This window comes from Antedon bifida, chromosome 7 (genome assembly GCF_963402885.1).
Source record: "Antedon bifida chromosome 7, ecAntBifi1.1, whole genome shotgun sequence".
Taxonomy (NCBI): Eukaryota; Metazoa; Echinodermata; class Crinoidea; order Comatulida; family Antedonidae; genus Antedon; species Antedon bifida.
This window is the reverse complement of record NC_136232.1, coordinates 25,309,423-25,325,342: the sequence shown is the minus strand read 5'-3', so window position 1 is coordinate 25,325,342 and position 15,920 is coordinate 25,309,423. Positions and strand designations below refer to the sequence as shown.

Sequence of the window (15,920 nt, the reverse complement as noted above, 5' to 3'; positions counted from 1 at the left end):
GGTTCTACAGCTGGAGGATCAACTTCGATGACAGGTTCTACTTCAACGACCAGAAGATGTTCTCCACAGCTGTAGGATCTACTTCTACAGCTGGAAGGACTTCAACGACCGGAAGATGTTCTTCAACAGCTGGAGGATCGACTTCTACAGCTGGAAGGTCTATATAAACAGCAACTGAGGCCTTTTACAATAATTGTTACAAATCTGGACGACATTCTACGTTTGACAGCTGGAGCTGAAATGTAAGAAGACCATGTGACTCGTGTAACGGCACTGTACGGTGTAGCTAGCCTGGTACAAACCTTACCGGTGGACCGTCTTAGACTCGTGGACCTTCTTACATGGACAGCTCCTCCACAAGGACCGGGTCGTGGTCCTATAGGATTCACTACCCAATAAACTCCTCATCCACTGGTGGTGCCGCAAAATGAATGAATACAATACATACAAAATCAGCTATATCTCCTGGGGCAGGATGAGTAGTAGAGTACATAGGTGTCAGTATTTTCTTACTGTATGTATGTTATCTATCAATTTGCTGAAAGATAAATACATGTTGTCTATTAATGGCTGCCAGTAGAATAAACTACCAAGCAAAACTTTAACTTGGAATAAAAAGGTTACATAATCCAAGTATTTTTCTAGTCCAGTGCCTTACCTTGGCCACCTTTCACTAATTGCCATTGCCTTTTACAAAAAGTGTTACAAATCTGGACGAAATTCAACAATTAACAGCTGGAGCTGATATGTAAAGAGACCACGTGACTACTAACGGCACTGCACAGAGGCTAGTATGGAATAAACCTTACTGGCGGCCGCCTTCGTCTCGTGGACCACTTACATGGACAGATCCTCTACGACGGCCGGGTTGGGGCCCCTAGGATTAACTACCCAATAAAACCCTGGTTCGTGTCTCACCTCATCCACTGGTGGTGCCGCAACCGGAGGATCTACTGCTACGACTGGAAGATGTTCTTCAACGGCTGGAGGATCAAATTCTACAGCTGGAAAATCTGGTTCTACAGCTTGAGGATCAACTTCGATGACAGGTTGTACTTCAACGACCGGAAGATGTTCTTTAACAGCTGGAGGATCTACTTCTACAGCTGGAAGGACTTCAACGACCGGAAGATGTTCTTCAACAGCTGGAGGATCTACTTCTACAGCTGAAAGGTGTATACTAACAGCTGGAGGATCAACTTCGATGACAGGTTCTACTTCGACGAACGGAAGATGTCCTTCAACGGCTGGAGGTTCAACTTCTACAGCTGGAAGGTCTATATTAACAGCTGGAGGATCAACTACCATGACAGGATCTAATACAACGACAGGATCAACTTCGACGGCCGGATCAACCACCATAGGAATCACAGCTTCATCAACCACCAACTGAGGCGGATTACGGTCCTGACGTGCCAGAGGGGCGATAAGGTGAATGGCACGTCCCCTACTTCCCAGAACATGGGCTGCTGCGTACAGGTGTTGTCTAAGGCCATCGTGGCGATTGGATCAAATTCGATGACAGGTTCTACTTCGACGACCGGAAGATGTTCTTCAACGGCTGGAGGATCTACTTCTACAGCTGGAAGGTCTATATCAACAGGATCGACTTCCATGATAGGATCGACTTCGACGGCTTGAACAACCACCAGGAATCATAGGATCATCAACCACTAACTGAGGCCTTTTACAATAATTGTTACAAATCTGGACGACATTCTACAATTGACAGCTGGAGCTGAAATGTAAGAAGACCATGTGACAACGTCTCATGGACCTCTCTGCATGGACAGCTCCTCCACGACGGCCGGGTTGTGGCCCCTAGGATTCACTACCCAATAAAACCCCGGTTCGGGTCTCACCTCATCCACTGGTGGTGCTGCAACTGGAGGATCTACTGCTACGACCGGAAGATGTTCTTCAACGGCCGGAGGATCAACTTCTACAGCTGGAAAATCTGAATATAGCGTACATAGGTGTCAGATAACATACATAAGAAAATACTATCAATTTGCTGAAAGATAAATACGTGTTGTCTATTAATTGCTGCCAGTAGAATAAACTACCAAGCAAAACTTTAACTTGGATTATGTTTCCAAGTATTTTTCTAGTCCAGTGCCTTACCTGGGCCACCTTTCACTAATTGTCATTGCCTTTTACAAAAAGTGTTACAAATCTGGACGAAATTCAACAATTAACAGCTGGAGCTGATATGTAAAGAGACCACGTGACTACTAACGGCACTGCACAGAGGCTAGTATGGAATAAACCTTACTGGCGGCCGCCTTCGTCTCGTGGACCACTTTACATGGAAAGATCCTCTACGACAGCCGGGTTGGGGCCCCTAGGATTAACTACCCAATAAAACCCCGGTTCGGGTCTCACCTCATCCACTGGTGGTGCCGCAACCGGAGGATCTACTGCTACGACTGGAAGATGTTCTTCAACGGCTGGAGGATCAAATTCTACAGCTGGAAAATCTGGTTCTACAGCTGGAGGATCAACTTCGATGACAGGTTCTACTTCGACGGCCGGATCAACCACCATAGGAATCACAGGTTCATCAACCACCAACTGAGGCGGATTACGGTCCTGACGTGCCAGAGGGGCGATAAGGTGAATGGCACGTCCTCTACTTCCCAGAACATGGGCTGCTGTGTACAGGTGTTGTCTAAGGCCATCGTGGCGATTGGATCAAATTCGATGACAGGTTCTACTTCGACGACCAGAAGATGTTCTTCAACAGCTGAAGGATCTACTTCTACAGCTGGAAGGACTTCAACGACCGGAAGATGTTCTTCAACAGCTGAAGGATCTACTTCTACAGCTGGAAGGTGTATACCAACAGCTGGAGGATCAACTACCATGACAGGATCTAATACAATGATAGGATCATAGGATCATCAACCACCAACTGAGGCGAGTTCCTGACGTGCCAGAGGTATGATAAGGTGGATGGCACGTCCCCTACCTCCCAGAACACCAATCCTAATGGCTACAACCTGAATGAATCATTTTTATTTATTTTACCTTCAATGGATGTAATTTTCATCTTGCCCCATGCTGTTAAACCTATACTTTGTTTGTTAACTACTCTACGAGTTCTTAGTTACAGAAACCATGACAGTGGCCTTACTGTATGTACCTGGAGAATCGACTTCTACAGCTGGAAGGTCTATATAAACAGCTTGAGAATCGACTTTTACAAGCTGGAAGGTCTATATAAACAGCTTGAGGATCGACTTCTACAGTTGGAAGGATCATCAACTGAGGCCTTTTACAATAATTGGTACAAACCTTACCGATGGCTGTCTTCGTCTCACGGACCTCCTTACATGGACAGCTCCTCCACGACGGCCGGGTCGTGGTCCCTAGGATTTACTACCCAATAAAACCCCAGCTAGCTGGGGTCTCTCCTCATCCACTGGTGGTGCCGCAACCGGAGGATCTACTGCTATGACCGGAAGATGTTCTTCAATGTTCAGAGGAACTCCTACAGCTGGATCAGATCTGGTTCCACAGCTGGAGGATCAACTTCGATGACAGGTTCTACTTCGACAAACGGAAGATGTTCTTCAACGGCTGGAGGATCAACTTCGACGACAACAACCACCATAGGAAACACAGGATCATCAACCACCAACCAACATGCCAGAGGGGGGGGGGGGGCGATAAGGGGAATGGCACGTCCCCTAGGTCCCAGAACATGGGGTACTGCGTACGGGTGTTGTCTAAGGCCATCATGGCATCATCCAGCAGGCTTTTGTAGTCCACTGCCAGAAAAGTACCCTTTTCTGGGCCACCTCCAGAAAACCCCATAATTGTTACAAAAAGCATCTGCACTGCACTACTAATTAATTTCTTTTTATTTATTGTAGGATCTCGGTGACAAGATTCTACAATTAACTTGGCTTTTGATGCGTATACCTTTACAATAATTGTTACAAATGTGGACAAAATTCTACAATTGACAGCTGGAGCTGAAATGTAAGGAGACCATGTGATTACTAACATCCTTATACCACTGGTGGTGCCGCAACTGGAGGATCTATTGCTACGACCGGAAGATGTTCTTCAACGGCCGGAGAATCGACTTCCATTACAGGATCTATTTCAACGACAGGGTCAACCACCATAGGAATCACAGGTTCATTGACCACTAACTAATGCGGGTTACGGTCCTGACGTGCCAGAGGAGCGATAAGGTGAATGGCACGTCCCCTACTTTCCAGAACATGGGGTGACGCCTGATATATGTTGGAATAAAAAGAGATTATTCCTTACATAATGCATGTATATTTGTAGTCCAGTGCCTGAAAAGTACCATTTTCATACTTACCATTTAATGTCTTGAAAATTATTCTATATGAGCCCGGCAGACTCTTTCAAAGTCGGAGTGATGTGATCAAATTTCCTTGTTCCAGTTATGATTCGAGCAGATGTATTCTGTAACAGAATTTCCAAAATCAAGGCACGACGTATAACTTGCTCAGTTGCCTCCCTTGAAATATCCTTATCCTTCTAATATTTCGAAGATGATAGGTTGATCTACTGGTTATTCTGGAAATTTGTCTACTCATCTGCACACTACTACAGTACCTCTGTTCTTTTGTTTTTATTTACATTAAGATGCAGCAAATTTGGGTGACAAGATATTATACCAGTACACCATCCACATCCATACAATTCAAAACTTTATTATTATTTTGCGACTAGGAGTCAAGTGGCTGAACAGTTCTGGTCGTCTTGGATAGGGTTTTCTGGAAGTTTTATTTACTGTAGGATGCGACAAATCTGGGCAACGAGGCTTTTGACGGGTATGAAAAAGAGCGAGACAACTTCTAACCTTTGTAGATTTCCACTTCTACGTTGTTGAATGTTACAGTATTGCCGATATTTGCATCCGTTATCAGTTCACTGTGTGAGCCCCACAGCTTGCATTTAATAAAAAGAAAAAAAAAAAAAAAAAAAAATGTATTCAAAATCGCATATTACTGTTTATAGCATGATAATTTTGGTTCCCCGTAGCCAATTGAACGTTGACAGATAAGTTCTGTCTATCCACCTATTTGACCAAATCACTACAGCTACTCTCGCCTTCTTGCACAATTAATATACCTACAAGATAACAAAAGATATCGACATTTTTAAGTCATTAAATTTGTCGGTGGAGGAGTTCAACGTATTGCCACATTGGGGTTTTGTGGGACGGTTAGTGGCTGAGAATAAAGGTGATGAACTCTGTATCGGCTTGCTGAACATCCCTAGTTTGATCAATAATTGTAGCCGTGTAGATTCCATGGCACTGTCTTGTTTTGCACCTCCACCCAGCTTCATCATGCCTGTTAGTCTCGAAATTTAGAGTTAAGTGCCCAATGTAACGCCTTGAACTATAACTAACTTTTCTGAAGTCTGGTTGGCCAGCGGCCAACTTTATCACAGAAACCATCTATTTTATATTATACCAATGAAGATAGGATGATGTGTCAAGTTGAGCTCTTATACCATAAACATGTCATGTCGTTTGGGATTTGTCAAATAACTTGTGTTGCCTTTGCGTTGCGTCCTAGTGGAAACCATGCTTAAAAAGCTCAGTCAGGAGGACAAACAGCATCTGCACTGCACTACTAATTAATAGCTGATTTCTTTTATTTATTTTAAGATGCAACAAATCTGGGCGACAGGATTCTACAATTAACTTGGCTTTTGATGGGATGCAAAAAGACTGAGACAACCTAGCCTCACAGGTGCCTAAAGACAATGTGACCCCTTCTACAGTACATCAATGTTGTCTCAATTTAATTGCCATCCTGCAAGCTACTACATTCTTTCAGTCAGGAAACTTATCAGTATCTTATTTTTTGTTTTTTTACATGACCTCATATAATTCTATACTCAAGTATTCCCACCATTTATAGTTAAATTAAGACTGGGACTGTGCATGCGTATAATCCCAGTATACTACATTCCATTCAGCAGCTCTTGAACACTCTTACATAATGGAAAATCAAAAAAGATCCAACTCAGTCCATTGAGAGGAAGATCACAGCCAAACTTCTACAACTGCCTTTCTTTGCAGCTATATTCAAGTCTGTCTACCATCAACAATTCATACAGGGTACACAATACACTACTCAACTTGTCTTCCGGCTTAATCTTATCGTTTGTGTGTACTAGATGTGATCTTAATTTGTTTGGGTACAAAGTAAGATTAACAGAGAAATTACGCAAATGTTTGTAGGAGTAATTAAACCTCAGAAAAATCATAAAAGCACTTCAAACTCAAAATCATCCAGATTATAGAGGAAAACCCAGCTCCAACCGCAGATAACAATCCGTTTTTTATCGTTTCAGTAAGTAGCATAAGCGCTTCAGAAAGCGGTTGGCACAAAAGCTGCAGACAACCATGGCATATTGACACTGGAGTGGACATAACAGTGCTACCTTCTAGTTACAATGAAAAATATGGTAAATTGGAATCAGCGACTTATCAAAGAACTGTAGCGATAGAAAAGACTTGGATAGTGTCAAAGAAATTTCCAAAACTTTTCGAAGGTGAAAAATGAATGGTGAATTCAAGATTAACCTAAAGGAAGGGTCAAACCCCCATTCCGATTAAATACACCTTTCAGGATTCCTATACCTCTACTGAATAAAACGAAGGAAACACTAAGAGATGGTGCTGCAAGATATTGAACCTATAGAACCACTGACCAATTGGTGACCCAATAATAATCATGCCCAAAGCATCAGAAGTAAATTTGTGTAGACCTCACCAAATGAAACAATTATACACGATTCCGAAAACTAATTTCTGTTCTCATATATACTGCCATTCTTGCTTGCTTGGCTTCACCATCTGAGAAAAACGTTGGAACTGTTGTTAAAGGGTGGACCATTGTCGGTATACCAAACAAGAACTTTGGAATCAATTTATTCAGTATTTTCTGAAAGACTCCCTTTCCCATTTTGCAAACCATATACTTGTCTCTAAAGCTCTGTACACTGACAACAAAAATGTGATGTGCCCAAATCACATTTTTGTTTGTCACATAAAGTTTGAGTGTAGACAGAGATTAAAGAAGCGATTTTTGTTTCAACAATGCCCTGATATGGCCAATGATGCAACAACACAGTTTAGACTTTCTGGAATTACTTCTTCCAAGTAACAAGCACGGCCACATTTGTAACTTCAGAAAACAAGGCCATATACAGTACATGGCTGCAGCCATGTGCTCAAATTTGAGTTACTGTTTAGTGTTAGTGCCACCAACTGACCGACATTGTGAGCTGTAGAGTCGCGTTTGCATGCGACTAAAAAGTTAGATGGTATGTGGCAACCACTTAAAACAGCAGATTACTTTTCTTCTGATATATATTCTTTGACCCAAATAAATATTTGTTCAGGAGCTGAATGAAAAAAAAAATGTCCAAAAAAATCTGAAAATGTGATTTAGAGAACTAAAAATGTATTTATCTTGTCAAGGAAACTAAAAATGTATTTATCTTGTCAAGGAATCAGCTTGTCATGCCTAGGAATTGTATTAACTAAAATTAATAAATATCTTGGAAATCTTCAGTTGTCCTTATTGAAGTTCCATAAAATAATGAAAGTAAAGGTTATTTTACCTGAATTTGCATAACACGGAAACTTTGATTGCGCAATTTCAGCATTACCAGTTTTCTATTAATAGAGATGAAGCCCGCCACCATTTAGGTTTACGCATGCTCAGTTTACCCGGTACCACACGATTTGCACGATTTCGCTATCTGTAATAAATTTCATTACTAAATTTGATCATTCTTACATTCAAACGTTTACTGATTTTCGTGATAAATTATTACCATTAGTTAATAAACTCAGAGCTTAAATATGCCGAAGAATAAAGGTAATTTTTAACGACTATTTAAAGTATTAAACCAAAATGATTTGCCTGTTCTGGTGAACGTATTGTAAGCCTCCGACACAGTGTGTAGAGTGTATATTTATAGACCTTATTGGGCCGTGTAGAGGAGGCATGACTGGCCCGCCTAAGCTAGCATTACCATGTAGCCTAGGCCTACTGTTCGTGTAGAACATATTGACTGATCTTGTCACTTCCTATCTGGCTAGCTGGCCAATGTTGACCTACTAAAATAGGTATAGGTATGGCTAGTTTTTGTTTTGGGCCAGGCCTAGAAAGAATTTAATTAACTTAAGTAAGATAAAATATTCTTTTGTTTAAATTAAAATGATTCATGGTTAGCCTAGCTAATATCTAGGCTACTGTTCTGTCCCATCTGTTTTATATATTTATTTGTGCTATTGTGTTTATTTACTTTTATATAGCGGAATCTTTTAAATGTATGCCACAAGAAATTGTGCCATCCATATGTTGCTACAGTAATAGTTGTACAGTATGTTGACATTAATAAACTCACATTATTATTAGAACTCAATTATAATATTATACTTTCTTCAGGAAAGGGAGGAAAAAATCGAAGAAGAGGAAAGAATGAAAATGAAGATCAAAAAAGAGAATTGGTTTTTAAGGATGATGGCCAAGGTAAAACATTGTTTGATAACATTCTGTTCTGATCCCAAGGATTGTAACACTTTAATATTTTTTCCAATTCCTCTTCAGTTCTCTAGGTGGTAGAAGATTGATCTACTTGAACTATGACTCTGATAGCTGGGGGTTCCATCCCATGTAATAGGATCTCTCATAGATTTGAAAATCATGAAGAAGCGCTGTTTACTGATCTTTAAGAGAACGGCTGTGACCTTTTAAACTTGTGACCTTTAAGTTTAACATGATAATTTTGTATCTCTTCTCAATTTTAGAATTTGCTTGTAAAGTAACTACTCTTTGGTAATCTGCATCTATATACATTTCTTTTTGTGTTTTTAGAATATGCTCAAGTTATAAAGATGCTTGGAAACGGTAGATTAGAAGCAATGTGCATTGATGGCGTAAAACGATTGTGTCACATTAGAGGAAAACTGAGGAAAAAGGTTTGTATTGAAGTGTAATCTAAAGCCCTGTCTACATTATCAAACTAATTTGACAAAAAAGTGTGATGTGCCAAAATATGGTAGTGTCTATATATGGGCATATCACATTTTTTTGTCACATAAAGTTTGATAGTATGGACCTACAAAACATTTTTTTTGGTCATCAATAACTACTGGGACTAACTAAATCAGTCATGGTTAACTCTGTCAATGGTTAATTTAGTCCTGATTAACTTAATGTAGTATGTTTATTTGTTGTGTGTGTAGGTATGGATAAACCAAGCAGACATAATTCTAGTTGGTCTACGAGATTACCAAGATGCTAAAGCTGATGTCATATTAAAATACACGCCGGAAGAAGCAAGGAATTTGAAAACATACGGAGAACTTCCAGATACATTTAAGATTAACGAAACGGTGACATTTGGAGAGGAAGATGATAACGAGATCACATTTGATTTTACTGAAGGAGGTGCAGATGATGAAGAAATTGATAATGTAGGTCATTTTTAACTGAGGTCATCTCTCCTAATACCAACCATTTTTGACTGATGGTCCAAAGTGTTCCTTTTAACGAAAACTTTGTTTTGTTGGATGAATTTTAGTTTTGCGAGGGTCTGGTTTCTTAACAATTATTTTGTGAAAGTTTTGCGAGAGTTTGCTTTCTTTGGGTCATGAAAAGACCAATAATAAAAAAATAATCATTCAATTTGAGTGAAATGCTTGTCTATCAATGCCATAATCCCTGGTTCAAATCTCTTCTAATAGAGTATAATAATCTGAATATTTATGAGGCGCACTCTCTACCAAAAGTTCTCACAGTATAATTTATATTTACATATAATTACAAGTTTTTAACTTTGTTATTTGTACGTTTTTTCTACAGTTGTAGATGAGGTGACATGACACAAAGTGGATGGTTATAGCCAGTGTATGATGTAGTTACAGCAAGTTAACAGCAACTTGTAAAAAAACGAGAAAGAAACAACTAAATTTAGTATGTTGTGTCTTCAGTCAAGACATGTGATAGGCTTGTTTTACCATGGAATGGCCTGCTTCATCCGCCAGAAAAAACCCCTAAATGATACAAGCGTTTTTTATAAGTAGTTTGTATCAGAATTATATCATGAACAGAAATAGCTGTTTTCAGTGATATGGACTTATTAAGCAAATATAAAATAGTTAGTTATGTGTATTTATCCGTTCATTACGTGTTATAATATGTGCTCCATCGAAGTTATTTTCTAAAAAGAATCGCTCATCAATTATTGCTTGGTGCTTAACATGTTGCTTACCGATCCAAAGGATTTGGTTCAAGTCCTTGCTGTCGCAAACAGCGCCAGTACCTAAACATCTTGATGTTGAAATCTCAATAAAAAATTTTTGTAGTACCATGGAGTAATAATTAATTATTACTCCATGGTAATACTTTGTAAATAAATCATTTTCAATAAGCAGTTTTTGTGATCTGCTTTCAACTTTTTTCTGGAGAAACTGGATATATTGTAGCTGATTTAAACATGAAAGTAAATTATCATTGTTTTCCATAAAAAAAAAAATTTACAAATTAAATTGAGGAGTCGATAGACCACAAAGCCAAGCTTGAGAAATGTTGTAATGTACTGCCTTAACAGTATCGCACAAATACTGAAATAAGACACATAATTTAAAAGTAATTTGGATCCATCAATGTTGTGAGATTTTGGTTGGTTTATATTTGGCCAACAAAACAATGGCAGGCCAAGTATTCCTTTTGTATGAAGCATAGACTAATTATTTCAAATGTAAGCTTATCAAAAATTGTATTCGTAGTATATTAATGTGATTGTTCTTCCAAACTTTTAAGTTTCTAATAAAAGACCATTTAGGACCTAGCTAGACATGTACAGAATGCCCTGTTCTGTTTTCTCATGTTGAACACACAATGTTGATTTTGTAACTGGACTGTAACTTGAAAAGAACTAAGTATCTAAAGCTCTGTCTACACTATCAAACTTTATGTGATGTGCCCATATATGGACACGGGATGTCAAATCACTACCATATTTTGACATATCACTACCATATTTGGGCACATCACACTTTTTGATTCTAATAGAATAAGAATTTATATAAATAGAAAATGCTAATGTTTATCTTTAAGTAACAAAAACTGAAACAGAGACAGAAATGCTGTCTTTAAAAAATCTGAAATGAAGATAACATTTTAGGAGAATAAATAGTGCATATTAAATAGTGCATAGTAATGAAAAAACATTTTTGTCACCATTTAAAGCTGTCTACACTATCAAACTTTGTGACAACAAAATATATGGACATGATGGTGTCATATCAATACCATATTTGGACATATCACACTTTTTGTCAAACTAGTTTGTTAGTGTAGATAGACTGGTAATTTGTAAGTTTCTTTGTAAAATAACATGCTTTCAGGTTAAAGCATATGTGTGTATTGTTTTGTGCTTTTTGGTACTTACTGATTGATTATTGGTTTATTGATTGATAAGTGATCGATTAATAGACGAAATCGATTGGCTTACTGTAGATTAAATATATTTACCGACAATCATATGCTGTAGTAAGAATTTAAAACATGATAGGTTTTTTTATATTGATTATGTATGAGGCCCGTGGATAGACCATGCAGGTATAAAGAATAAATTTGTGTACCTCAGAAATAAAGATGAAATGAATGAATAATACATCTATTGAAGGTGCACTGAGAGGGCCATGGAAAGATAGTTAAGGGCATGTCTGTATTTCAAACTTTTTCAGGGGTGCCTAGAAAACTTTATTTTACTTCTTGGTATTATATCTGAGTTTTCTAGACACCCTCTATGAATGCCCAAATGCATTACTATGTACATCGTAAATAAAAAGTATAAATTGGTTACCACATTGTTTGAAGATTCCTTTTATTTATTGGTTTAATTGAAATTTCAATATTTTTGTTATGGGAAATGCCAGTTATATTACAATTCAAGGCAGTTATGTGTGCTCAGTACAGTTTAAACAAGGCAATCTAACAACAGGACACTGAGCTCACCTTGCCAAGATAAGAACTCGTAACAGTCCTTTAATCTTGGTTGAGTCTGGCTGCGACAAATACCAACAGTACTAATGTACCACATTCTCCATGGCGCGAGGGGTCTGTTATGGGCTATGGAACTGATCATGTTGCAGCCACAGATAAACGTGGAGATCAGCATCCTGTTGTTAGATTGCCTTGGTTTAAATAATAAAAATCATCCTTGTATGTAATTTTTGTTTTCAATGATGAAAGTCTTTATTACTTAAAAATAATATAGTGATTTTAAAATGTTTGTGTTTAGTTCTTTTTTTATTTCTTTTAATATCAGTTTTGTTTGAATGTGTAATTCACCTGTTAGAAATATGCTGAACAAATTATATCACAGAAAATACAAGAAAAAATGTATCAAATGTTATGCTCAGTGCAGACTTTATTGTGATTTTTGGGATCGAATTTCATGAACGCCGCAAGAGTGACGTCTACTGCGCAAACTCAGTACAAATCTCCGTCAATGAACTGTCTGCTGCCAACTTCGCACAAAAAACTAGGCCTAACATACTGTATGCTGACTGTACATTGCTTTATATTTTCAGCAATATTTGTGCAAAATTGGCAAAAATTGGGAATATGAAGAGGCGCAATGCCGATTGTGGCAGATTAAAACGTCCAATTAAACGTAACAAGATCACAGAAAACATATATGGAAGGTAACTTTTATAGATTATTGTCTCTCTTCTTCCCATCTGATCTTTTTCTTTCTACCTAGTTTTCACGGTGGCGGCGACAGAGATTAATCCCGCCGCTGACGACGAGAGAGAGGCTTCTCCAACTCTGTTTGTTTCTAAATTGAGCCTAGCCTCCCATTATCTTTATTATTTTGCATCTTTTTTAATAATAGGTTTAGAATTTGTTATAAAATCTATGGACATAAATTAAAATTTAATTTAATGTAGTGAAACATAAAGTAAAATGTGGCAATGATGGTGCATGTGCTATCTTTTAAAATTGACACCGGAAAACAAACCCATTCTCATTTTCTACATCCTAGCTAGGCCTAGGCCGACTTTATATAAACCTACTACTCGGAGGGTCACACCACTAGGCCTTATACTATAATAGCCAGTATATACATTATTACTAGCCTAGGCTAGGCCTAGGAATTCTGATGAATGTCAACTTTGATTATTAGCCTATTATGAAATTGAAAATGTCAATACTAGCCTAATAATGAATGAATTGTCTGATCTTAAAAATAATATTAATATTAATAATATTTAATATTATTAATATTTAATATTAATAATACTTAAAAAATTGATTGTTCTAAATTCATTATGACATACACATACCCTAATAATAGGCCTTATTCGCTATGTTATTTTCTTTACACTGTTGCATGACATATAGTACTTATTGTAAACACCTACATTGCAGGAACGGATCCAGGATTTTTGTGTCTGTGTCTGACAAATGTAGTTCATAATTTCATTTTAGTGGTCAAAAGGGGGAGCGCACATCCTGGATCTGAACCTGACTGTCCAGACACTGATACAGATCTGTCACTATTGCGATACATTGTGATCACTATAGGCCAAGATAATCGGGACTCTAGCACTATTTCTTGGCCTCAACACATAAAAAATGTCTAAGCAATGTTGATTAAAAAACGTTAGTCAATCAAGTGGGACATATGCAGTGCTTCCAGGCATGGATTTGTATGACCATGGAACACTGTTTATTTACTATGTCCATGTTAAACTAAATATTAAAAGTAGCGTTCCTTATCAACATGTATTGTTATTTCTTATAGTGCATTTATGTATTTGAAGTTTCTTATGCTATGGGGTTTGGTACTGTTTCTGGACTTCATCTTGGAGTTCCGTGTTGAGTACATTTGGCCATTGTGGTTGCTGTTTCGTAGCCTCTACGACTCTTACCGATATCAAGGACTGGTGTGTATTGTTCACAGTATTAAATAAAACATATTTGTATAATAATAATAACCACTAATAGTACAGTAATATTAGGTTTTCTTTACCTTCGAAAGGTGTGTACCTCAATCCAGATGGACAGACAATAAATACTGTGTTAAGGGTCTTTTCACACCTGTTCCAGCAAATCAAAGCAAACGTCAATGTTTTGTTTTCACGACGTTCCATGCAGATATGCGCCAATCGATATGCGTGTAGCCTTGTGAAAACGAAACATTGCTGGCGGACCAGAACCATGTCAGAACAGGTGTGAAAGACTCGTTATGCAGGGACGTACCCAGAAGTTTTTGTAAATGCATCTTAGATAACTCATGAGAAAAGTATTTTACTTGCAGCATACATTTACAATAACTTAAATGGTAACATTAAATAAGAACTGTTTCAGGGATTGGAAAAGGAAGTAAAAGAACTTGTCAAAATACCAACCCCTAAACAAAATAACAAAATAGCAACTGCATTACAAATCATTAGCTAATGGTAAATCTATAAATTATAATCCTAAGTACATTGAGAATACTTGCGCAAAGCTACTCCACAGTAGTTACAAACAATTACAATCCTATATTTATATACTTGTTTCTTTTCAGGCATTTTCTGTGTTTTTCGTCTTTATTGCCATTACTTCAGATATGATTTGCCTTCTCTTTATTCCGGTGCACTGGTTGTTTTTTGCTGCCAGTACATATGTATGGGTTCAATTTGTATGGCACACAGGTAAGCTTATCTGAATGATACAATACTGCGTCTGTATTAAGAAGGCACATCTTGGATCCTTCTTATTTCCCTTTCATTTTTGTTTAGCACCCTAAAACCCATCTTATGATATATGCATCAATTAAGATTCTATTTGAAATATTTCTGCCCAAAATGTAAATCTTTATCACCCATATTTTTTTTACATTCAATTTACTCTTGTTGTTATATAAACAAAAGAAGATTTTTTGAAAGATAATTGTTTATTTAGATTGGCTCAATCAGCGTCCTCTTTGTGTCCTCTGAATGGAAGTTTTCCATATATTTTCCTTTTTATTTTTACCGGAAAGCGTCCCCTTAATAGGTGTTTCCTATTATTATTATTTCTGAATAGGGACGTTCCAAAGGGGAGGTTTCTACTGCAATTTGTTTAATTATATTTGTCTTTGTAAATTTTACTTTATTTTTCATTTTGATAATTTAGATAGAGGAATATGTTTACCAACTGTATCGTTATGGTTACTATTTGTTTACGTTGAGGCAGTAGTAAGGTTACGGGAGTTGCGAACCACGATACCTTTTCATTTAGATCTGTGTCGTCCTTTTGCAGCTCATTGGTAAGTTACACGAGTTACAAAGTAAACTTCCGAAATCACATTAAGCATACAGAAGAATTCCTATCAAGGGGACATCTTTGGGACCCGACAAAGTAACCCCATATTTGGGTGTGTCCCCTGAAAAGTTAGTTGGCCATAAGAGAATTGAATGGCAGATGCAGATTTGGTTTTGTATCCTTAAATATTTTTCTTTTATTATAGCATTGGTTATCCTGTAGTTACGCTGGGTTTTGGTTTTAAAAGTTATGTTGGATATAAAATGCGATTGCGGAAACAAAAAGAAGTAGAAAAAGAAAATGAGTTTTATATGCAGCTTTTACATCAAGCTTTGCCGCAAGAACAGCAGCAACAGCAGCAGCAAGCTACAACTGAAAAGCCTAAAGGTACTATCACCTCCGTCAGAGAAGATTATTAATTCACCTTGTTAGTACAATACCCACTGCTTCCTTGGGCTTAAATCTAACCCTAGCCATCAGTGCAAGTTCAGTGTTGTATGAATGCCAGGCTAGTAATCTGGTTTGAGTCCCACCCAGTATTTACTTAAATAAAGTTTAATTACATCAGAGTAGGGCAATAACATCTTAAATAATCAG

At 37.6% G+C, this 15,920-nt stretch overlaps 2 protein-coding genes across 2 annotated transcripts in view; both read left to right on the top strand.

Moving 5' to 3' along the window:
• The window catches only part of LOC144848763 (macoilin-1-like), a 148,597-nt gene that overhangs the window by 124,262 nt on the left and 8,415 nt on the right, over positions 1-15,920 (top strand). Inside the window, exons 2-6 of the mRNA XM_078705674.1 lie at positions 12,620-12,733; positions 13,837-13,978; positions 14,605-14,731; positions 15,195-15,327; positions 15,529-15,710. Of these exons, the coding sequence (XP_078561800.1) occupies positions 12,654-12,733; positions 13,837-13,978; positions 14,605-14,731; positions 15,195-15,327; positions 15,529-15,710 (664 nt within the window). The 5' untranslated portion in view covers positions 12,620-12,653. The remainder of the gene's footprint in view (positions 1-12,619; positions 12,734-13,836; positions 13,979-14,604; positions 14,732-15,194; positions 15,328-15,528; positions 15,711-15,920) is intronic.
• Positions 7,730-11,891, top strand: LOC144848817 (eukaryotic translation initiation factor 1A, X-chromosomal-like). The gene is made up of 5 exons (XM_078705754.1): positions 7,730-7,889; positions 8,463-8,546; positions 8,892-8,995; positions 9,263-9,493; positions 9,882-11,891. Exons 1-5 carry the CDS (start codon positions 7,874-7,876, stop codon positions 9,885-9,887), a joined length of 441 nt encoding a protein of 146 aa, XP_078561880.1. The 5' UTR covers positions 7,730-7,873; the 3' UTR covers positions 9,888-11,891.

Bases quoted from the DNA above. Each gene is read 5' to 3' on its own strand.
- LOC144848817 (XM_078705754.1), top strand. The intron at 8,547-8,891 runs GTAAAACATTGT...TTGTGTTTTTAG, and splicing joins TTTTAAGGATGATGGCCAAG to AATATGCTCAAGTTATAAAG. The intron at 8,996-9,262 runs GTTTGTATTGAA...TTGTGTGTGTAG, and splicing joins GAGGAAAACTGAGGAAAAAG to GTATGGATAAACCAAGCAGA.